This window comes from Lipotes vexillifer, unplaced genomic scaffold (genome assembly GCF_000442215.2).
Source record: "Lipotes vexillifer unplaced genomic scaffold, Lipotes_vexillifer_v1.1 scaffold139, whole genome shotgun sequence".
NCBI lineage: Eukaryota > Metazoa > Chordata > Mammalia > Artiodactyla > Lipotidae > Lipotes > Lipotes vexillifer.
In genome coordinates, this window is record NW_006793370.1 from 639,468 (window position 1) to 664,145 (window position 24,678).

General features: G+C 39.9%; 2 protein-coding genes across 3 annotated transcripts in view; one reads left to right on the top strand and one right to left on the bottom strand.

Annotated features, from left to right (window-relative positions):
• KCTD3 (potassium channel tetramerization domain containing 3) overlaps positions 1-5,590 on the top strand; it is a 69,946-nt gene extending 64,356 nt beyond the window's left edge. Inside the window, exons 16-18 of one of the 2 annotated variants that reach the window (XM_007466315.1) lie at positions 2,685-2,869; positions 2,949-3,087; positions 3,832-5,590. In XM_007466315.1, coding sequence (XP_007466377.1) covers positions 2,685-2,869; positions 2,949-3,087; positions 3,832-4,393 — 886 coding nt within the window. In that variant the 3' untranslated portion in view covers positions 4,394-5,590. The remainder of the gene's footprint in view (positions 1-2,684; positions 2,870-2,948; positions 3,088-3,831) is intronic. The other variant, XM_007466316.1, reaches the window with a different exon arrangement.
• Positions 5,591-12,824: 7,234 nt separating this feature from the next.
• Positions 12,825-24,678, bottom strand: part of USH2A (usherin) — a 773,469-nt gene continuing 761,615 nt past the window's right edge. Inside the window, exons 72-73 of the mRNA XM_007466317.1 lie at positions 14,471-14,692; positions 12,825-12,914 (exon numbers count right to left, since the gene is read on the bottom strand). Coding sequence (XP_007466379.1) covers positions 12,825-12,914; positions 14,471-14,692 — 312 coding nt within the window. The remainder of the gene's footprint in view (positions 12,915-14,470; positions 14,693-24,678) is intronic.

Here is a 24,678-nt window from a genome sequence, read left to right on the forward strand (position 1 = left end):
TTCCCTAAGTATTGTTCTGTCACTTCAAACAATAGCAGAGTGTTGTAATCAACTACAATTTCTGCATGATAAAGCAAGTTTTATATAGTTTTTAAGTTTGTGATTCCAGAGAAAAAGCTATAGTTGTAAAGATATTATAAGCCAAGGAGCCAGGTTGGAAATGTTTTTTTCTCTCATTTAAAATCCAGGCCCTTAGGCTTTATTCCCCTCCCCTCCAAAAAAAAACTAATTGTACAAATTACTTTGTAATATTAAATAGAAAATCAGCCCCTTATGAAGCTAATGTGAAGCAAAGCTTTTTGTTTAAAGACAGTTCAGGTTCTTAATAGAAGTGAAATGAAAGGGCTTTATAAGTAGGCAGGGAAAAAAACTTTTAAAAACTTTTAAAGGAAGAAGTAATTCTAAGGAATCTATCCCATAGGAAAAATTAAAAGAGCCAAATCATATTCATATGTTTGCTTTCATGCACTTAGGCTTATTTAATTGTTTAATTTTATTGAAGTATGGTTGATTTACAATGTTGTATTTATTTCTGCTGTACAGCAATGTGATTTGCTTTTATATCTATCTATCTATCTATCTATCTATCTATACACACACACACACACACGTTCTTTTTCATATTCTTTTCCACTGTGGTTTGTCACAGGATACTGAATATAGTTCCCTGTGCTATACAGTGGGACCTTGTTTATCCATTCTGTATATGATCGTTTGCATCTGCTGATCCCAAACTCCCACTCCATCCCTCCTCTCCCTTGGCAACCACAAGTCTGTTCTCTATGCCCATTTCTAGTTCATAAATAAGTTCATTTGTGTCATATTTTAGATTCCACATAGAAGTGATACATGATATTTGTCTTTGACTTCACTTGGTATGATAATCTCTATGTCCATCCATGTTGGTACAAATGGCATTTCATTCTTTTTTTTATGGCTGAGTAGTATTCCATTGTGTACAGGTATCTTCTTTATCCATTCAACTGTCGATGGACATTTAGGTAGTTTCCATGTCTTGGCTATTGTGAATAGTGATGCTGTGAAATAGAGGTGCTTGTATCTTTTCAAATTAGAGTTTTGTCTGGATATATGCCCAGGAGTAGGATTGCTGGATCATATGGCAACTCTGTTTTTAGTTTAAGGAACCTCCATACTGTTCTGCATAGTGGCTGTACCAATTCACATTCCTGCCATCAGTGTAGGAGGGTTCCCTTTTTGGTCTTCTGCCCATTTTTTGATTGGGTTGTTTTTTTGTATCAAGTTGTATGAGCTGTTTGTATATTTTGGAAATTAAGCCCTTGTTGGCCGCATCATTTGCAAATGTTTTCTCCCAGTCTGTAGGTTGTGTTTTCATTTTGTTTATGGTTTCCTTTGCTGTATTAAAGCTTGTAAGTTTGATTAGATCCCATTTATTTATTTTTTCTTTTATTTCTTTTGCCTTGGGAGACCTCAGAAAACATTGGTACGAATTATGCTAGAGAATGCTTATTAGCTTGTGTTCTCTTCTAGGAATGTGATGGTATCATCTCTTATTTTTAAGTCTTTAGGCCATTTTGAGTTTATTTTTGTGCATGATGTGAGGGCGTGTTTTACTGTCATTGATTTGCATGGGGCTGTCCAACTGTTTTCTTAATTATTATTTACAGGGGGACATCTTTATCCAGGACTTCCCCTTGCAGGTGGATACCACAATCCCCTGATACTTAAGTCCCTTATATAAACTGGTGTAGTACAGTCAGCCCTCTGTGTCTGTGGGTTCCACATAATGGAGGGCTTACTGCAGTTTTAAACAGAAACAGGAATCTAGATTTTTAAAAATATTTTGTCAATTCACAGATATTATTAAAAATTACATTAAAATAGAAAAGTGATCATCTTGATAAACACAGAAAAAAACATTTGACAGTTCAGCAACCATTTATGATTTTTAAAAAAGAATCCTAGCACTTAATAAAGGGCAAATTCATTAATCTGATAAATAATATCTGCAAAAGTAATTGTAGCAAACCTCATACTCAGTGGTGAAATACTAGCTTTTGCCTTGAGATTGGGAATGAGACTGGGATGGGCTCTGTCACTCGCTCTATGTGGGCATTGCAGGAATGAACTCCCCCCTTACCCTCCACCATCCTTTTCCCTGCCTGCTAGGAAGCTCAGCTAAGCAGCATATTCTGTTCCTGTGTTTCTCACATTAACATGAGTTGTTCTTCCTCTTCCTCCTCTAGTTTCGGACCTTGCATTTGCCTGGCACTAATTGTTAATTTTTTTTTTTTTTTTTTTAAATAAGCCTCCTCAACTTTGTTTTGAAGTAGGCTGGGATAAATGTTTCAATCAAGTACAATTATGTTAACCGTTCTGTGGCTTTGGGACATCATTTACTGACATTATTGCTTGGTCTCCTCATTTGTCAAATGTGGATAATTGCTCTTTGTCAGGTTCTTTTATCTTTTATGAAAAAAATCAAGATAGCTATAAAAATGCTTTGAAAAAGTTGAGTATTAATATATTGGAGAATACAAGGCTTGGATTTTATTCCTGTTGACGACTCTCTGATTCCTTTAAATCTGTTTTATATGTGTTGAAGAGTCAACTGTAACTTTGCAAAGAGACAAGTAATTTAAAAATCTGAATTATAAAATGTAATTTGTTCCTCATGGTTTACAACTGTACAATATCTTTTGCAGAATCTGTGAGATCCAAGCTGTTGACTGTACTACAATATCCTCATTTACAGTGAGAGAATGTGAGGGCTCCAGTAGGATGGGCTCAAGGCCAAGGCGCTACTTGTTCACGGGCCACACAAACGGCAGCATTCAGATGTGGGATCTGACCACTGCCATGGATATGGTTAACAAAAGTGAGGATAAGGGTAGGTTCCATATGGAAAGGTGTTTGGCATAGGGTAGGCTTTTGACATAAGTGATTATAGTGATGTATGTTTTCCTAAGATGTAGGTGGTCCGACTGAAGAGGAGCTACTCAAATTACTGGATCAGTGTGACCTGAGCACATCTCGCTGCGCTACTCCTAATATCAGTCCAGCAACTTCTGTGGTTCAGCATAGCCGTCTTCGTGAATCAAATTCTAGGTAGGTTAAAGAGCTGAATTGATTGCTTTGGGAAAATTGGCTGAGCTATTGTAATCACATAGTTCTCTAAAGCCAAATTTTTCAAAGTACATTTTAAATTCATACTTTATGTTGCTATTCAATTTTTTAATTGGCTTTTACTAAATTTCTTATCTGTATGCATGGTTCTTTTCATAAAAACATTTTTTGCCCTTTTACGTATTTTGTGAATTGCTGCCAATTTCGATTATTATGTGATCAAGAATTCATTCAAAGGAAATTAGAAAAATCACATGTCCCCTTAGATGGTATGTGGAACTGGTGTTCCTGTTGCTTAGGGACATATTAATAAAAATGATTACATTATCTTGTCTAATCTTACTTTGTCACTGTATTAAAAGTACATAATGCCTTAGTATATTATTTTAGTTAACCATATTTTTTAAAACTTCCAAAGTCTGAATTAAGGGCCAAATACTGAAACTGTTGGTTCCACATTGGTTTTAAAAGTGTTTTCCCCAGCTTTTTTCAAAAATCTAGTTTCATTGTGCATATATATGTATGTATGGTGTATTATTTGCATTGTTAATTTTGTACACACACAGTATATAGCGTGCTTAAAATACATTTTTATATATATAAATAAGGATATAGTATTCATTATAAAATTTATGTGTTTTAACTGGTGGTTTAATTAATTAATGAGATGTGCCCCTGAAAAATCCCAGAAAGAAATGTGAGCTGTAATTATTAACTGTATTTCAGTCTTCAGCTCCAGCACCATGAAACCATCCACGAAGCAGCTACTTACGGTTCCATGAGGCCTTACAGAGAAAGTCCCTTGTTAGCAAGAGCAAGGAGGACTGAGAGCTTTCACAGTTACAGGGACTTCCAGACTGTGAACTTGAACAGAAATGTAGAAAGAGCTGTCCCTGAAGATGGTAACTTGGGTCCAGTACAAGCTGAAGTGAAGCGGGCAACAGGGGAATGTAATGTGTATGAGAAAAAGTCTCCTGGGACCGAAGTTAAAAGTTTGAGAGAATCAGATAGTGGAGTGGAGGTGCATAAAATAGCTGAAGGTTTTCTAGAATCCAAGAAAAGGTCATCAGAAGATGAAAATGAAAATAAAGTGGAATTACGGAAGAAAGGAGGATTTGAAGGAGGAGGATTCCTTGGAAGAAAGAAAGTCCCCCACCTGGCATCATCACCAAGTACCTCTGATGGAGGAACTGACTCACCTGGTACTGCATCCCCATCTCCTACGAAGACTACTCCATCTCCTCGGCACAAAAAAAGTGATTCTTCAGGTCAAGAGTACAGCTTGTGAAAACTCAGCAAAATGAGTAGTTTCATTAATTTAGATGAGAGTTAAACTTTACTGGAGTTCAACACATTAGCTTTTACACCAAAACTTTACAAATTAAGATTGGACTTCATTCAGTATCTATCTTTCTGACAGAATTACCTGGGGTAAGGAGATAAATCAACCATATCAATCATCTCTTCAGATCATTTGGAAATTTTTTTTAGTTTTACAGGCACATTTAATAGATCATTTGTAAAGCAGGAGTCTATTTCAGTGTTTGTTTACTCTGTGGATTTTGGAAGCATAGTACCATGTCTTAATAAGATGGTGCCCATATAGATGAGCATCCCCTTAGAGTGTGGGAACCAACAGACTGTAATGTTGATTATGCCTGAGATTTGTCTTGCAATGTTATATTAAGCGAATTACATAATTCTCTTTGGAGCTTAGTCTCCCAGCCCTTATTGTGATTGCAAAGTGGTTTACCAGGTATTTAATGAGGTGCTATGTTTGTGAAAAAATATGTAATTCAAAAACACTATTGAATACCAGATTACTCTGTGTAGTAGGAAGTCCTTTAGGATAATTTTTACTTTAAATAATTTTACTTTAATTAATTGTGGTCATTTTCTGATTCTCATTGTTGGAGTTCTTAAATCTTAGCAAGCATCACCAATATTAAATATTAAATTGGTCAAAAGTTTAAACTTTCTTTAAAGTTGGAGCAATTGTCTGTGTTTGAACAGATGTAATAAAAATAATTAATAAAGAAAGAGCTTTGAGTGCCCACAAAGGAAAACTGTACCAGTTGCTAGTCTGCCTTGTTTTCGGAGCCACCGTATTTTTTTCCTGTGTTAATAAATAACCAAGATAGATAATTAATTAAATTAGAATGCGGCCATTTTGTTACGCTTGAGACTGCAGTTCTGAATTTTTTGGTTAAAGGTTTTGGCTGCTGTAGAAATATTTTAAATATATTTTGAATTATAAGAACAAAAAATTTTTTGTATTTTTTTCCATTTAATTGGAATGATTTCCACGTTTCTGCAAATAAGGTAATTGTAAATTTAAAGCATTAAGCATTTATTGGTGAATAATGTATATATTCCCATTCTGAGAAATAAATATAAGTGGATCAAGTCAAAATAAATAAAGTTTCCTATATTGCCAGTGGTGTCACAGCCATTCTCTTGTATTTGTCAATTAAGTCAAATAAAAGTGGTTAAGACTGTGTTTTCAGGTTATTCAAGGAACAGTTATCCTGTTTAAAGTGCACCTACCATGAGTTTGTTCATGTCTTTGCTTTTTCCCATAATAAAAGGGAAGGGGAGAGGGAGCAATTTATATGTATGAAAACTAACTTGTATTACCAATGAGGGGAAATATTGTTAGGCAAAGCATAATTTCATTATTACTAAGGACTGTAATTGTCTCTTACACCCTTCTTTCTCATTATGATACTCGTGTTAAAGTTAGGTGGGCAGGTAAGAAAACTTTACAAATTGAGTGGTTTTACCCAATCTTCTTTTCCAAGAGTAGAGTAAAAGGCCACTGGAATTTTTTTTTTTAAAGAATTATGTAGTAAAATCTTATAAAAAGGCAATTCACTATACCATTATTCCGTACTATATTTGCATTATACTACAAATCTTTTTCACTTAACAAGAGCTTGAACCTTGATGTTTGTTATAGCAGGAACTTGAGTCTACTCTGGCACTTAACTTGTAACCTTGAGCAGATTATAATGAAAAGACTTAGGCATAGCAGGGATAATTACCTTTCTTATTAGCGTTTTTGAGACTGAAAGGGGACAAAAACCTCCACAGCCACCTGCACACCACAACCTCCTCTCTTCCTCATCTGTGCTGTGTGAACTTCTTTCACTTCTTAGGAGAACAGGAACATCTTTAACAAACAAACACTGTCCATCATCATTGTAAGGAAGAAGAGGCAGATTTTAGAAAAAAGGCCATGTGAGGACTCAGAAGATGGCCACCTACAAGAGCACTCTCACCAGAAACCAACCCTGACAGCACCTCGATTTCAGACTTACAGCCTCCAGAACCGTGAACAGAGAATTTCAGACGGACAAGATGGTGGAGTTGGAGGACCTTTAGCTCACCCTCACCTCCCGGGCACACCAAAATCACAACTAATTAACTGCTGAAAAAACATCAGTAAAAAAGACTAGAATCTCCCCCCAACCCCCCCCCCCAAATTCTACATCCAGACATAAAGAAGAAATCATGAGACAGTAGGAGGGGGTGCACTCACAGTATAATCAAATCCCATACCACCCAGGTGGACAACCCACAAACTGGAGAATAATTATATCATCACAGAACTTCTCCCGCAGGAATGAGAGCTCTGAGCCCCACGCCAGGCTCCCCAGCCTAGGGGTCGGTCATTGGGAGGAGGAACCTCTGGAGCATTTGCCCTTGAAGGCCTGTGGGGCTTGATTGCAGGAGCTCCACAGGACTGGGGGAAATAGGCACTCCACTCTTGGAGGGTGCACACAAGGTCCCACACTCACCAGGTCCCAGGGCAAAAGCCGTGACTCCGTAGGAACCTGGGCCAGACCTACCTGCTAGTCTTGGAGCGTCTCCTGGGGAGGCAGGGGCAGCTGTGGCTCTCAGGGGTCATAAAAGCTGGTGGCAGATGTGGGGACCTGTGTAAACTCTAGATGGAGTCAGACATTTCGAGTCCTTGGCACCAAGACCCTGCCTCCCAACAGCCTGTAAGCTCCAGTGCTGGGATGCCTCAGGCCAAACAACCAACAGGGTGGGAAACAGCCCCACCTATCAGCAGACGGGTTGCCTAAAGACTTCTGGACTCACAGCCACCTCTAGACACACCGCTTGACAGGGTTCAGCCTACCAGAGGGCCAAGACCCAGCTCCACCCACCAGTGGGGAGGCACCAGCCCTTCCCACCAGGAAGCCTGCACAAACCTCTCTACCATTCTCACCCACCAGGGAGCAGACACCAGAAGCAAGGAAACTACAGTCTTGCAGCCTGCAGAACTGAGTCCACTGAGTCCAACTGAGAACCTACCCTGGGACCAACTAGCCCCTGGCCCATGGGTGACAAGAGGAGAGTGTACTGCTGGGACACGGAGGACATCCCCTACAGGGGGCCACTTCTCCAAGATAGAGAAACGTAACTAAGCTACTACATACGTAAAAATACAAATAACCATTTAAACAAAATGAGACAGCAAAGGAATATGTACCAGACGAAGGAACAAGATAAAACCCCTGAAGAACAACTGAGTGGAGATAGGCAATCTACCTGAGAAAGCGTTCAGAGTAATGATTGTAAAGATGATCCAAGAACTCGGGAAAAGAATGGGGGCACAGACCGAGAAGACACAAGAAATGTTTAACAAAGAGCTAGAAAAATCTAAAGAAGAAACAGATGGACTAGAAGCAATCAATAGCAGAATAAATGAGACAGAAGAATGGATAAGTGAGCTGGAAGGCAGAATGGTGGAAGTCACTGCTGCGGAACAGAATAGAAGGGACAGTCGAAGAGTCCTCTGGGGCAACATTCAATGCACCAATATTTGCATCACAGGGGTCTCAGAAGGAGAAGAGGGAAAGGGCCTGAGAAAATATTGGAAGAGATAATAGCTGAAAACTTCCCTAACACGGGAAAGGAAACAGTCACCCAGCACAGAGGGTGCCATAAAGGATAAATCCAAGGAGGAACATGCTGGGATACACAGTAATCAGACTGATAAAACTGAAAGACAAAAAAAAAAAAAAGCAACAAATAACATACGAGGGAATCCCCGTAAGACTGTCAACTGATTTTTCAGTGGAAACTCTGCAGGCCAGAAGGTTCAATATATTTAAAGTGATGAAAGGGGAAAACCTACAACCAAGAATACTCTACCCAGCAACGCTCTTCTTCATAGTTGACAGAGAAATAAAAAGGTTTACAGACAAGCAAAAGCTCAAAGAACTCAGCACCACCAAACCAGCTCTACAACAAACGCTAAAGGAACTTCTGTAAGTGGAAAAGAAAAGGCCACAACTAGAAACAAGAAGATTATGAAGTGGGAAAGCTCCCCAGTAAAGGCAAAAATATAGTAAAGGTAGGAAATCACTCACACACAGATATAACATCAAAACCAGTAATCGTGAGAGAAGGAGAGCACACGTGCAGGATATTGGCAATGCATTTGAAGTTAAGAGATCAGCAGCTTAAAACAGTCATGTACATATATACAGACTGCTATATGAAAACCTCGTGGTAACCACCAAAGAAAAATCTATACACATGAAAAAGAAATCCAAACACAACACTAAAGATAGTCATTAAATCACAAGAAGACAAAAGAGGAAGAAAAAAGATCTACAAAAACAAGTCCAAAACAATTAACAAAATGGCAATAAGAATATACATATAGAAAATTACCTTAAATATAAATGGAGTAGATGCTCCAACCAAAAGACACAGACTGGCTGAATGGATGCAAACACAAGACCTGTATATATGCCGTCTACAAGAGACCCACTTCAGATCTAGATACACATAGACAAAGTGAGGGGTTGGAAAAAGGTATTCCATGCAAATGGAAATCAAAAGAAAGCAGGAGTAGCAATAGTCATATCAGAAAAATAGACTTTAAAATAAAGACTGTTAAAAAAGAGACAACGAAGGACACTACATAATGATCAAGGGATGATTCCAAGAAGATACCACAATTGTAAATATATGTGCACCCGACACAGGAGCCCTTCAATATATGGGGCAAATGTTAACAAACATAAAAGGAGAAATCGACAGTAACACAATAATACAGGGGGAATTGAACACCCCACTTACCTAAACGGACAAATCAGACAGAAAAGCAATAAGAAACACAGGCCTTAAATGATGCATTAGACCAGATGGACTTAATTGATATTTCTAGAGCATTCCATCCAAAAACAGCAGAGTACACATTCTTCTCAAGTGCACATGGAACATTCTCCAGGATAGATCACATGCTAGGCCACAAAGCAAGCCTCGGTAAATTTAAGAAAATTGAAATCATAAGTATCTTTTCTGACCACAACACTATGAGATTAGAAATCAACTGCAAGAAAAAAACTTCAAAAAATAAATACATTGAGGAAAAAAATGAAATATGTATATACTTTGTGTGATTGATGAAAAACAACAGAATTATAATTCTCATGATGAAAAGTTTTTTCAGAAATTCTGAAATTACTTCAAAACAACACTCAAGTATTTTCATATCACTAGGATAAGTATTGTTATCCTCATTCAAAATGAGATCACCAAGACCCACGGAGGATAAATAATTTCACCATAAGGCTCCTTAGCTACTGAGCCACCTTGTGAACCCACATCTGTTTCAGTAGCCTATGGTCTTTTCCTGGCTTTCTCATCCAGGCTTCTATATCAGAGTCACCTGAGGTTACCTGCTAAATTTGAATCTCTGGTGGTTGGGACTCATGTTTTGAACAAAAGTGTTAACAGTTGATTCTAACGTTCATCTAATTCATCGATGGTTGACAGATTATTCAGAACATCCTTTTTTCTTAAATGGGCTCACCTTTATCATTTATGTGTAAACTGTAAGTACAAAGAGCTGTTAGTATTTTTTCATAAATATATTAAATCAAATGGCTCACATTTAAATATTTATTAAGCAAACCATCTTTAGATTAATTTACATGATATTTGTGCATTGGAAATAAACTATTCATGTGTGACATAATTAATTCCTCCTCACTGAATTATTCCACCTGGCCTATGTTTTATTTACAGGTTGTTCAGATTAAATTATATTGATGCCAACATGGTTTTTAGATCAGCATAAGGTACCATAACAGATTCATATTTAGGTTTTCCATTTAGTAGAAATGGCAACAGATCATCTATAAATACAGTTCTTGGTAGAGCTTATAAAAGTATAAGTGTGTACTCTTATCAAACAGTTAATATCAGGCATAACAAAGCAGTTCTTAAAATTTAAGCTGAGTATGTGGCCTCTTCAAGTGAGGGGACACGAGTCAGATTTAGAGAGAGCCACCGGTTGTAGTCTCTGTAAAGGAGAAGTGGGCCAGTACTGGAGTCCCTGTGCACAGCATGTATTTTTCCAGGTTCTTTACATAACTCGTTCTCAACATTAGGAATATCTGGAAGCTTTTAAAGGTACTGATGCCTCAGCACCACCCGAGACCAATTGAATCAGAATCTCCAGGGGTGAGTCCAACTGTTGAACAGGGGCTTGGCACACATTACCACTTAAAGTAGCAAGACAACATCTTGGGCTTCTCTGAAGTAAATGCAAGTAGAGTTCAGAGTGTTACAAGGGTGGTGTTGTGGGTGGAAGCTGTGCAGGCTTCTGTCCACTCTGAGCCACGGGGTCAAAATGTAAATGATTCAGCTAAACGAATTCATGCAATAAGAAGATGTCTAAACAGATGATTAAGTAGAGAAAAACTTAAGATAAAACCCCCTGCAATTTTCTTTTTATGTTCCTTTGAAGCTTTAGAATGTGATAATAGTGTCTAGTTAATTTTTCAACAGTGAGGATGTGCGCATTCTACTGAATCCACCCATGACTAGCCAATCATATTTGCAGAGGAGTAGACCAAGGATAAGGATGCAAGCACAGGACTGGGAAGGAACACTTTTCTGTATATACCTTAGGTAGCTCACATGCATCAGAAACTCAGCCTTCGTTGATCAAAGCTCATCTGTGCCAGCTTTAAATAGCTAAGACTGAATCGGCAAGTGGGAATTAAAACCTGTAAACGAAATTAGCCAATCCTGTTTCCATTTCAGAAACTATAAAACTTTTGGCGAGGAAAAAATATAATTTGAACATCCACTGCCAAATGTGCACAATTATTTCAGATTCGTTTGCTTGTCGCATTTCTAACAAGGGGGCAGAACTTCTGCTTAATACTGGTCTGTGCTGTTGACACTTAAGGTTGGCAAGCCTTGTCCAGGAGTTGGTCATTCTGAGGAGCTGCTCTTCTGCACATTTGGATAAAGTCTCAGTACCCGCAAAGTTCATGATCTTTGACTGTTGGACATTTAGGGTAATTCGTCATTTTCAGGCAGAGTAAGTAAGGTTATTCCTTGTTTTACAAGTTTTTGCCATCTCAGCTTTGGGGAAATCCACCTATTTCTGAATGTAATTCACAAAATATGTCCGACAGCTGTGTTTTAGACATACATATTCAAAATAACTTCCTGGAGTCATTAAGACCTTTAGGAATGAAGAATGGGTTTTCTTCCATTGTTTTCCGCAAAGCACAAACTTAAATACATTTCATTTTATGTTGACTTGGGGAAAAAAATGCTTCTTGATGTAGGACTTACCAATAGCTTTATAATCCAAATAGAGTAAATAGCAAAAACTTTTGACCCATGGAAATTGGTACTGTTAAATATCATCTGCGCTTAGTGATTCTAGCAGTTCTCTGAAATGAAGGGATATGGTACAGATATATGATATATATTCATATATGTAATCCTGTATTTACATATAAATGTTAATTTTATAATTTCAAGGCTGGAACACACAATTTTTCCATTTTTAATTTCACGTAGGCTAGTTAAAAAATGCAAATAAAACAGTAGTTTCCATGTGAAATGTGCCAAGTTGAAGATATCAATATTCCTGGGTATTCAGTGAATTGAGAGAATTTTCTGTAAAGTACTGATTGGAGTTTCAAAACTATGTAAAATATCTATCAAAACCCTTCATTTTTCTCCTTAAAATCTATAAATTAGCTGTTTATTCCTTAGTTTTTTAGAAGATTCATAAATGTAAGAATGGACATTGATTTACAAGTTTATGTGGTTTGGTAAATATTTATCCCTAAACATTGTAATCAAATAGAACCTACAGCCAAATGTGTAGCCTCCATGCAGAGTTTGTTTTTCTCTTAAGTGTTTCAGCTTGATCTGAAATTGGGACTTGATTTTGCAGCTATTATTAGAACTGTTCCTCACAGGACCATGTCAACTTTCATGGAAATAGGGGAATGAAAGCGGAAGCAGTGCTGTGCTGCTCAAAGAAGCAGCAATGACATCCCCTCAGCAGAATCCTTAGTTTTTAAACTAGTAACTTCATTTACCGGTAGCAAATGTGGGCCAACTCGAAACTGCCACTGATTATTCACTTAAACAATGGCGTCACTGCCAGATGAGCCAAGTAAAAGTTATATGCTTATTTAGCTTCCACAAAATAAGGAGAGCAAAATAAGTATTTTCATACGGACATAGCATTTCAGACAGCCAGAAAAATAATAGTTCTTAGACCTCTATTAGGGAGGAACAATTTCAAAAACACTCCTCATTTCTTGCAACGATTATAGGATAACAAGCAATGGCTTTTTAGCATTTATGATGTGTGATAACCCAGTGGGGATGGGGTGTGGAGCCCTCATCCAGCTTTATATCTTACAGGCTTCCATCCTTTACAGGTGGGTGTCGGTGAATGTGGTGTGTTCCTTAGTCATAGAGCTGAAACCCTTGATGGCATTCATCAGGTCCTCTTCATCCACGTACTGAAAAAGACACCAGTCATCACTGGTTAGGATGTTGCTGGCAATAGTCTTATGCAAAATGTATTAATATGTCATTTGAGCGTTACATTGTACCATACCTTAACCTTTCAAGCCTCAGTTTCCTCATCTGTAAAGTGGGGACGTTTTATATGATTTCATTCAAAATTAAACAGAAGAGCCAGAATGCAAGCTGTTATGCTCCATTGTGTCCCACTCTCTCACTGTATTTTATATTTATTGAATAGGGCTAGTAATATTGATTATAATGTTATAATGAACAGACAATTTGCCGAGTATGGGCATCTTGTAAAGCTTTCACTGAATCACTTTGCATACTGCCTATTACCAGTATGGTCAAAAGTAAGCAAAATGGCAATATAGTATAATAGTGAAGAATGGGGGCAGTGTAATCAGACAATGTTTCTAAGATCCCAACTCCACAAAAAAATTACTAGCTGTGTGTTCTTGGGTAAGGGCACACATTCATCTAAGCCCTCAGTGTATTATGTTGAACTATATGAAACTGCCATTTTGCATGGCAGATATGATCAATGAACAATTATTTACGTTTCAACCTAATATAATTATTCCTGATATTTAGAAACTTTAGATCCAAAATGGAATCATGGAATTCAATAGTTGTAACAACTTCAAACAGCCCCATGACTATTAAATGCTTATTATTTATCATCATTCTAAGCAAACCAGAAGGACTGTAAATTTTAGTTTTCGTTGTGATTGGAAGTGAAGGAAAAGTTAGAAGTGGGAGAGAGATGAGTGAGAGTCCAAATGCAGAAGCAGATAGTTGAAGGAAATGGAGGTGACGACTTCTGGCTCAGGGGAGTAAGCAGAGGCGCTAAGTTCTTAGTTGGCCATCTGTTTATTATCCAACTGTTCCAAAGGAATGGTACTCCCTCAGACATGTAGGTAGTTGGCACAATGAAGCGTGATGCTTGCTAAAAACTCTAGGACTTTATTCATTTCAGCCACTAGGGGCTCAAAATAAATATTACATAATGATGACATTAACTCTTCTGTACCCCCTGGACTGAAATTATGAAAAACAAAGTTCATAAATAAGTAAGGCCGTAATTATCATAATTTTCTGAGTTTCTTGGAAAGAAGCTATTGATCCTATTGAGAGACTCTTTTTCTCCTCTCAACCATAAACCAGAAGGAAAATACGCTTCCTTTTCTTTTTTTTTTTTTCCTTTAGTAAAACAGCTGCTTGTGCTTTATGCCTCTTTTAGGCCAGTTCCAATGTTTTCAGTCATGTTCTGCCCAAGATAATGCAGTAGAGCCTGTTTGTCTATTCACTTATGCCTGAGTTTATTTTTTGAGCGTCTATTGTGTGCCAGAAGAACAAGACAAAGTTTCTACCCTGCTCATCAAGCAGGTAAACAAGGTTTTGCAAAATAATTGGGTAAATGGTCAGAGGGATGCACTGAGTGCTATGCGGCCATCCTTCAATGAGGTACAGGAAGCTCCATGCCACCTCTTTATCAATATACTTCTGGAATGTTTAGCAAAGGCTCTGGATGAGGAAATTGACTTACCAGTCCGCTATCATGGCCCATGATGGTTTCCCACAGCGAGTCGTCAATCAAGACCTTCTTGTCTTGAATGTCCATGAGCTGACTGACACTGCGGTGGAGAGAGCCTTGGGAATAGGTCTGGCTGACTTGGCTCTGACTTGGGATGCGCAGAACAGACAGGCTCCGGTTGCTCCTAATACTCACAGGTGTCCCAGACCGGGGGATTTTGGTATCAGCTAAGCCCTGAAAAAAAAGTTACTGTTGGTGACTAAGGTCTAAAGAAAATAGTCTTGAAGTAGGATAGAAAATCATGTGTCACATGTCATCAATGAAGGGAACGCTGTGCCCATCTCCTCTTATGGAACTTAGCTCATCTGGAATCCTGTGGCCCCTGGATTCTTGGTAAAGGTGAGATAATAAGCTGATGGCCATGTTAGATGGCCAGCATTCATAGTGCCCTAAGAGTTCACATACTGGTGCTTTGGCCATTGTTCCCTGTGGACTAGGCCTGCTGTATCACAAAGCAGTAGGGTGAGGGGTCGGGTTAGCAAGGTAGTCTCTTCCTGGGTGTCAGCACAGAGCCTCCTTGAGAACAGCCCTTCCCCAGAGCAAAATTAGCAATGTTCTCTCATGGTCAGTCACTAAGTGAGCACAATTGTATTTCACTTTAAAATTCCTGGATTTATGTAGGGAACCTGACTCCTCCCTCCCTCTTTTCTCATTCCACATTGTTCCCCTTGTTATAGGATTCCAGCCTCCAAAATAAAGAGGACACACAAAGACATCAGAAAGACAAAGGCACTCTATGATTAGGATCTAGAATGTGCCATTAGGAGGTGTAGCTGCTCTAAACATCTGAGGGTTCTGATTTAGCTGATTTAACCAATCAGTGAAGTGTTCTGCTTTTCACCGTGCCATCGACACACCATGCAAAGATCGTGCATTCACGCAGCACACAGAGGTACCTCAAAGTGCATGGTGTAACTTTTTAGGGTAACATTGCTTGACACATCAGATACATCAGCCACGGAGTCAAACTGAAAACAAAAGTGGGGTATCAGCGTTTGGAACGTTTTAAAACAAATTCTTTGGAGGGAGGAATCAAAATGGCAGAATAGAAGGACGTGGAGCTCACCTCCTCCCACAAATACATCAAAAATACATCTACATGTAGAATAATGCTCACATAATACCTTACTGAACTAGGGCAATAGATATCAGGCACCCAGAAGTGCTAGAAAGAACTCCACATAACTGCGTAGGGCAAAAGAAAAAATAGAAATTGGGATGGACCTGCGCCCCTAGGAGGGAGCTGTGAAAGAGGAAACATTCCTACATCCTAGGAAGCACCTTCACTGATGGGGAGATCAGCTGGGACAGAAAGGGAGCTTCAGAGGCTCGGAAGAGAGTGCAACAACTGCTTGGCAGCAGGCAGAACAGAGAGAGATGGGCACAGAGGATCGGTGCTACCTTGTTGCCATCCCCAGCCCAAGATGCATGCCTACTGGTATGTGCAGGGCTGGGTGCTGAAACTCAGGCTTCAGAGGACAGACCCAGAGAGAGGACTGGGGTTGGCAGCATGGAGACAGCCTGAAGGGGCTGGAGTGTGGTATGGGCCACAACTGGGATGTACACAGAAGAAGCCTGTGCCTGCCATAGAGGCAAAGTGCCATTGCTAAAGGGTGTGTGAAGGGAGGGGTGAAGCGTGCCATAACAGCCTCTTTCTCCCTGCTGCCTCTATGAGCTCTGGGAGCAGGACAGTGGGTGCTCCCATGGCTCAGACAAGTCTGGCCTCAGCAGCTGTGGGCTTTGCGGTCACATGTGATTGGAGGCGGGGCTGAGGTCTGGGATGCTTCCATAGCTCCCATGGCAGGTCCAGGTGTGTGACTACTGTGGTCCTGGTACCCAACTTCAGTGGATCGGCACCTAAGGATCTGTGCTGGTGGCTTTGTGAAAACAGTGCCTGAGGGACAACAGGGACAACTGCCTGAATTCCCACAGTGGAGGTGGTGCCAAGGGCAGTGCCAACCACAGTGTACTTTGTGAGCCTGCACAGGTGGCACCACAGAGCACACTCCCTGGTAGACAGCTCCGGCAAAGGAAGACTCAGTGGCCCCTCTCCCAGCGGGAACACTCCACTCCCGTCTACCTCACACTGCAGCTCAGAAACCGTTCTGAGGGCTTCTACTCCAACAACTCAGGAGCAGACTCTGCCCCTGACAGGGCAGTGACAACCACAGAGCAAAGAGGAGGCCTGCTAAATATCTAAAGGTGCAAGAGAAAAACAAAGAGTTAATTACAAGCAAACCTCCATAAGGCTATCAGCTGCTTTCTCTACAGAAATGTTGCAGACCAGAAGGGAGTGGCAAGATATATTCAAAGTCCTGAAAGGGAAAAATATGTAACCTAGGATACTCTAGCCTGCAAGCTTATCATTTTGAATAGAAGTAGAGATAAAAAATTTCTCAAACAAGCAAAAACTAAAAAAATACAGCAATACTAAGCCTATCCTAAAGGAAATATCAAAACGTCTTCTCTAAATAGAAAAGAAGAATCTATAGGAAACAGAAAATCTCAGTTTGAAACTAAATCACTTAAATAAGCCAGTACACATATTAAAAGAAAAAATTTCTGTGAGAGCAACGATAACCAAAAGGATGAAAAAAGGATGAAGATGAAGATGTAAAAGAAGGCATCAAAATCATAAAATGTGGGAGAGGAGAGTATGGAAGTGTAGATTTATTTTTCCAGAATGTGTTTGAGCCTATATGACCACCAGTCTAAAACCAGTAGCTATAGGAAGGGGCTAATATACTTGAAAAACAAGGTAACCAGAAATAGAAAAACATACAATAAATTCACAGAAACCAAAAAGAACACAAGAATCATACAAAAGAAAATCATCAAACCACAAAAGGAAAAACAAAAGAAAAAGACAGAGACAAAGAAGAAATACAATATCAATGGGAAAACAAGGTTTAAAATGCCAACAAAATATCAATAATTATCTTAAATGTCAATGGAAAAAATGCTCCAGTCAAAAGACATAGAGTAGCAGATTGGATAAAAAACAAGAGCCTACAATATGCTGCCTACAAGACACCCACTTTCGGGCAAAGGACACACACAGGTGGAAAGTGAGGGAATGCAAAAAGATATTTCACGCGCACAGAAAAGACAAGAAAGTGGGGGTTGCAATACTCATATCAGACAAAAGAGACATTAAAACAAAGTGTAAAAAGAAAGATAAAGAAGGACACTATATAATGGTAAAGGGATCAATATAAGAGGGCATTACACTTGTCAACATATATGCACCCAGTATAGGAGGACCCAAATACATAAAACAAATACTAACAGACATAAAGAGAGAAACTGATGGGAATACAATAATAGTAGGAGACTTTTAACACCTCACTCACATCAATGGAAAGATTTTTTAGACAGAAAATCAATAAGGCAACAGAGCTCTGAAATGATGGAATAGAACAGTTAGACTTAATTGATATTTTCAGGACATTACATCTTAAAAGAGCAGAATACACATTCTTTTCAAGTGCACATGGAACATTGCCTAGGATTGACCACATACAAGGGCACAGAACAGTCAACCAATTTAAGAGCATAGAAATTATTTCAAGCATCTTTTATGACAACAATGGCATGAAACTAGAAATCAACCACAGAAAAAGAAATGAGGAAAAAAGAAAAACAATTACATGAAGACTAAACAACATGCTATTAAAAAGCCAATGGGCCAACAATGAAAACAGAGAAAAAATTTAAAAATACCTTGAGGCAAATGACAATGAAAACACAACCATGCAAAATCTATGGGATGCAGCAAAAGAAGTTCTTAGAGAGAAGTTCATAGTGATACAGGCCTTCTTCATAAAACAAGAAAAGTTGAAAAAAACCTAACCCACCACCTAAAAGAATTAGAAAAGAAAAAAAGAATAAACAAAACCTAAAGTCAGCAGAAAGAAGGAAATAATAAAGATCAGCAAGGAAATAAATAAAATAGAGATTAAAAAAAACACAATAGAAAAAAATCAATAAAACCAAGAGCTGGTTCTTTGAAAGGGTAAACATAATTGACAAACCTCTGGCTAGGCTCACCAGGAAGAAAAGAGAGAAGACTCAAATAAAATAAGAAAGGAAAGAGGAGAAAGCACAACTGATACTGCAGAGATACAAAAAGCCATAAGAGAATAACTATGAACAATTATATGCCAACAAATTTGGCAACCTAGTAGAAATGGACAAGTTTCTAGAAACATACAGTCCACCAAAAATGAATGAAGAAGGAATAGATAACTTGAAAAGAACAGTCACTAGAAATGAAATAGAATTTGTAATAAAAATACTCCCTACAAACAAAAGTCCAGGACCAGATGGCTACACAGACAAATTCTACCAAACATACAAAGAACTTACACCAATCCTTCTCAAACTCTTCCAAAAGACTGAAGAGGAGGGAACACTCCCAAAGACATTCCATGAAGTCACCATTACCCTGATACCAAAATGAGATAAAGACACCACCAAAAAAGAAAATTACAGGCCAATATCTTTGATGAATATAGATGCAAAAATTCTCAACAAAATATTAGCAAACCAAATAGAACAATACATAAAAAAGATCATACACCACAACCAACTTGGATTCATCCCAGGGTCACAATGATGGTTTGACATATGTAAATCAATCAATGTAAGGCACCACATCAAAAAAAAAAAAAAAAAGACAAACACCACATGATCATCTCAGTAGATGCAGAAAAAGTATTTGATAAAATTCAACATCGATTCATGATAAGAACCCTTACAAAAGTGGACAGAGAGGGAACATATGTCAACATAATAAAAGCTATTTATGACAAACCCATAGCCAATATAATACTCAATGGTGAAAAGCTGAAAGCATTCCTGCTAAAATCTGAACCAAAACAAGAATGCCCACTCTCACCACTTCTCTTCAACTGGAAATCCTAGCCACAACAATTAGACAAGAAAAAGAAATAAAATATGTTCAGATTGGTAGGGAAGAGGTAAAATTGTCATTATAAGTAGATGACATGATACTACATAGAGAAAACCCTAAAGACTCCACACAAAAACTGCTGGAACTGATAAATTCAGCAAAGTAGCGGGATACAAGATTAACATACAGAAATCGGTTGCATTTCTTTATACAAATAATGAAATATCAGAAAGGGAATGTAGACAAACAATACCCTTTAAAGTTGCATCAAAAAATAAAATAAAATAGGGCTTCCCTGGTGGCGCAGTGGTTGAGAGTCCGCCTGCCGATGCAGGGGACATGGGTTCGTGCCCCGGTCCGGGAAGATCCCACATGCTGCGGAGCGGCTAGGCCCGTGAGCCATGGCTGCTGAGCCTGCATGTCTGGAGCCTGTGCTCCACAATGGGAGAGGCCACAACAGTGAGAGGCCCGCGTACCGCAAAAAAAAAACAAACCAAACCAAAACAAAAATAAAATAAAATAAAATAAAATAAAATAAAATAAAATAAAATAAAATACTTAGGAATAAAACTCACCAAGAAGGTGAAATACTTATATGTTGAGAACTACAAAACCTCAATAAAGGAAACTGAAGATGATAAAAAGAAATGGAAAGATATCCCATGCTCTTGGCTTGGAAGAATTAATAGTGTTAAAATGGCCACACTATCCAAAGCAATCTATAGATTTAATGCGACCCCTATCAAATTATCCATGACATTTTTCACAGAACTAGAACAAATAACACTAAAATTTATATGGAACCTAAAAAGACCCAGAATTGCCAAAGCAATTCTCAGGAAAAAGAACAAAGCAGGAGGCATAACCCTCCAAGACTTCAGACAATATTGCAAAGCTACAGTTATCAAAACAGTGTGGTATTGGCAGAAAAAAGACACGTGGATCAATGGAATAGAAGAGCTCCAAACTAAACTCACACACCTATGGACAATTAATCATCAACAAAGGAGGAAAGAATATACAATGGGGAAAAGAAAGTCTCTTCAGTAAGTGGTGTTGGGAGAGTTGGACAGCCACATGCAAATCAATGAAGTTAGAACATACCTTCACAACATGCACAAAAATAAACTCAAAATGGCTTAAAGACAAATATAAGACATGACATCATAAAACTCTTAGAAAAGAAGATAGGCAAAACAGTCTCTGATATAAATCATACCATTTTCACAGGTCAGTCTCCCAAGGCAATAAAAATAAAAACAAAAATAAACAAGTGGGACGTAATCAAACTTATCAGCTTTTGACAGCAAAAGAAACCATAAACCAAATGAAGAGAACCTACAGACTGCAAGAAAATATTTGCAAATGATGTGACCAATAAAGGGCTTAATTTTCAAAATATACAAACAGCTCATACAACTCAATAACAACAAAACAAACAAACAAACAATTTAAAAATGGGCAAAATATCTAAGTATATATTTCTCCAAAGAAGACATACAGATGGTCAATAGGCACATGAAAAGATGCTCATCATTGCTAATTATTAGAGAAATCAAGTCAAAACTACAATGAGGTACCACCTTGCACCAATCAGAATGGGCATCATTTAAAAATCCACAAATAACAAATGCTAGAGGGGGTTGTGGAGAAAAGGGAACCCTTCCACACTGTTGGTGGGAATGTCAATTGGTGCAGCCAATACGGAAAACAGTATGGAGGTTCCTCAAAAAACTAAAAATAGAGTTGCTATACGATCCAGCAATCTCACTCCTGGACATATATCCAGACAAAATTATAATTCAAAAAGATACATGCACCCCTATGTTCACAGCAGCACTATTCACAATAACCAAGACATGGAAACAACCTAAACATCCACTGACAGATTGACAGATTTATGGATAAGGGAGATGTGGTGTATTTATACAATGGAATATTACTGAGCCTTAGAAAAGAATGAAATAGATGCCTGGGTGGAGGACAAGATGGCAGAGTAGAAGGACCTGAGTTCACTTCTTCTCAAGAAAACACCAAAGTCACAACTAACTGCTGAACAACCATCAACAAAAAAGACCGGAACCGAACAAAAGACATATTCTACATACAAAGACAAAGAAGAAGACACAATGAGATGGTAGGAGGGGTGCATTCACGATACAATCAAATCCCATACCTTCCAGGTAGGCAACACACAACTGGAAAATAATTATATCACAGAGGGTCTCCTACGGGAGTGAGAGTTCTGAGACTATGTCATGCTGCCCAGTCTGGGAGTTTGGCCTCAGGAGGAGCAGCCCCCAGAGCACTTGATTTTGAAGGCCAATGGGACTTGATCACAGGAACTCCATAGGACAGGAGGAACCATAAGCTCCACTCTTGGAGGGCACACGCAAAGTCTTGTGCACCCTGGGACCCAGGGAAAAAGCAGTGACTTCACAGAAGCCTGGGTCAGACCTACCTGCTGGTCTGGGAGGGTCTCCTGGAGAGGTAGGGGGCCAACTGTGTCTCACTGCAGGGACAAGGATACTGGTGTCAAGGTACTGGGGAGCACTTATTGGTATGAGCTGTCTGCAGGCCTCCATTTTGATGCCAAGAACTGGCCACACCCAACAGCCTGCATGCTCCAGTGCTGGGTCACCTCAGGCCAAACAACCAACAGGGCAGGAATACAGCCTCACCCATCAGCAGACAGACTGTTCAAAGTCTTCCTTAGTCCACAAACACCTCTAAACACACCTGTTGATATGGCCCTGGCCAACGGAGGGACAAGACACAGCTCCAACCACCAGTAGGCAGGCACCAGTCTCTCCCACCAGGAAGCCTGCACAAGCCTCTTAGACCAGCCTCACTCACCAGGGGACAGACACCAGAAGCAAGAGAAACTACAATCCTGCAGCTTGTGGGACGGCAAACACAGAAAGTTAGACAAAATAGGATGGCAGAGGAATATGTTCCAGAAGGAACAAAATAAAACCCTAGAAGAACAACTAAGTGAAGTGGAGCTAGTCAATCTCTCCGAAAAAAGACTTCAGAGTAATGACAGTAAAGATGATCCAAGATCTCAGAAAAAAATGGAGGAACAGACTGAGAAATTACAAGAACTAGAAGATCTAAAGAACAAACACAGTTGAACATACAATAACTGAAATGAAAAATACACTAGAGAGAATCAATAGCAGAATGAATGAGGCAGAAGACTGGATACGATACGTGAGCTCAAAGGCAGAATAGTGGAAATCACTGCTGTAGAACAGAATAAAGAAAAATGAATGAAAAGAAATGAGGACAGTTTAAGGGACTTCCCTGGTGGTACAGTGGTTAAGCATCTGCCTGCCAATGCAGGGGACACAGGTTAAAGCCCTGGTCCTGGAAGATCCCACATGCCGCAGACCAACTAAGCCCATGCGCCACAACTACCCAGCCTGCACTCTACAGCCCGCAAGCCACAACTACTGAGCCCACGTGCCACAACTCCTGAAGCCCGCACTCCTAGAAACCATGCTCTACAACAAGAGACGCCAACAAAATGAGAAGCCCATGCACCACAACGACGAGTAGTCCCTGCTCACCACAACCAGAGAAAGCCCACTTGCAGCAATGAAGACCCAACACAGTAGGGAGGAGCTTCAAGAGGGCGGAAGTGTAAGACGTGGAAATCAACTTCCTCCCCACAAATACAACAGAAATACATCTACATGTGGAACAACTCCTACATAACACATACTGAACGCTGGCAGAAGACCTGAGACCTCCCAAAAGGCGAGAAACTCCCCACGTACATGGGTAGGGCAAAAGAAAAAAGAAAAAACAGAGACAAAAGGATAGGGACGGGACCTGCACCAGTGGGAGGGAGCTGTGAAGGAGGAAAGGTCTCCACACACTAGGAGCCCCTTCGCGGGCAGAGACTGCGGGAGGCGGAGCGGGGAGCTTCGGAGCCGCGGAGGAGAGCGCAGCAACAGGGGTGCGGGGGGCAGAGCGGAGAGATTCCCGCACAGAGGATCGGGGCCGACCGGCACTCACCAGCCCGAGAGGCTTGTCTGCTCACCCACTGGGGCGGGAGGGGACTGGGAGATGAGACTCGTGCTTAGGAGATCAGACCCCAGGGAGAGGACTGGGGGTGGCGGCATGAACACAGCCTGAAGGGGGCTAGTGTGCCACAGCTAGCCGGGAGGGAGTCCGGGAAAAAGTCTGGAGCTGCCGAAGAGGCAGGAGACTTTTTCTTACCTCTTTGTTTCCTGGTGCGCGAGGAGAGGGGATTAAGAGCGCTGCTTAAAGGAGCTCCAGAGATGGGCGCAAGCTGTGGCTATCAGTGCGGACACCAGAGACGGGCATGAGATGCTAAGCCTGCTGCTGCCACCACCAAGAAGCCTGTGTGCAAGCACAGGTCACTATCCACACCTCCCCTCCCGGAAACCTGTGCAGCTCACCACTGCCAGGGTCCCGGGATCCAGGGACAACTTCCCCGGGAGAACGCACGGTGCGCCTCAGGCTGGTGCAACATCACACCTGCCTCTGCTGCCACAGGCTCGCCCCGCATCCGTACCGCTCCCTACCCCCTGCCTGAGTGAGCCAGAGCCTCTGAACCAACTGATCCTTTAATCCCATCCTGTCTGAGCGAAGAACTGACGCCCTCAGGTGACCTACATGCAGAGGCAGGACCAAATCGAAAGCTGAACCCCAGGAGCTGTGCGAACAAAGAAAAAAAAGGGAAATTTCTCCCAGCAGCCTCAGGAGCAGCGGATTAAATCTCCACAATTAACTTGATGTACCCTGCATCTGTGGAACACCTGAATAGACAACAAATCAACCCAAATTGAGGAGGTGGTCTTTGGGACCACCAAAATATATATATATATATATATTTTTTTTTTCCCCTTTTTCTCTTTTTGTCAGTGTGTATGTTTCTGTGTGTGATTTTGTCTGTATAGCTGTTTTTACCATTTGTCCTAGGGTTCCGCCTGTCCATATATTTTTTTTTTATTACTTAAAAATTTTTTTTTCTTAATAATTATTTATTTTGTATTTTAATAACTTTATTTTATTTTATTTTATTTTATTTTATCCTCTTTCTTTCTTTCTTTCTACTTTTTCTCCCTTGTATTCTGAACAGTGTGGATGACAGGCTCTTGGTGCTCCAGCCAGGCATCAGGGCTGTGCCTCTGAGGTGGGAGAGCCAAGTTCAGGACACTAGTCCACAAGAGACCTCCCAGCTCCACGTAATATCAAATGGCGAACATCTCCC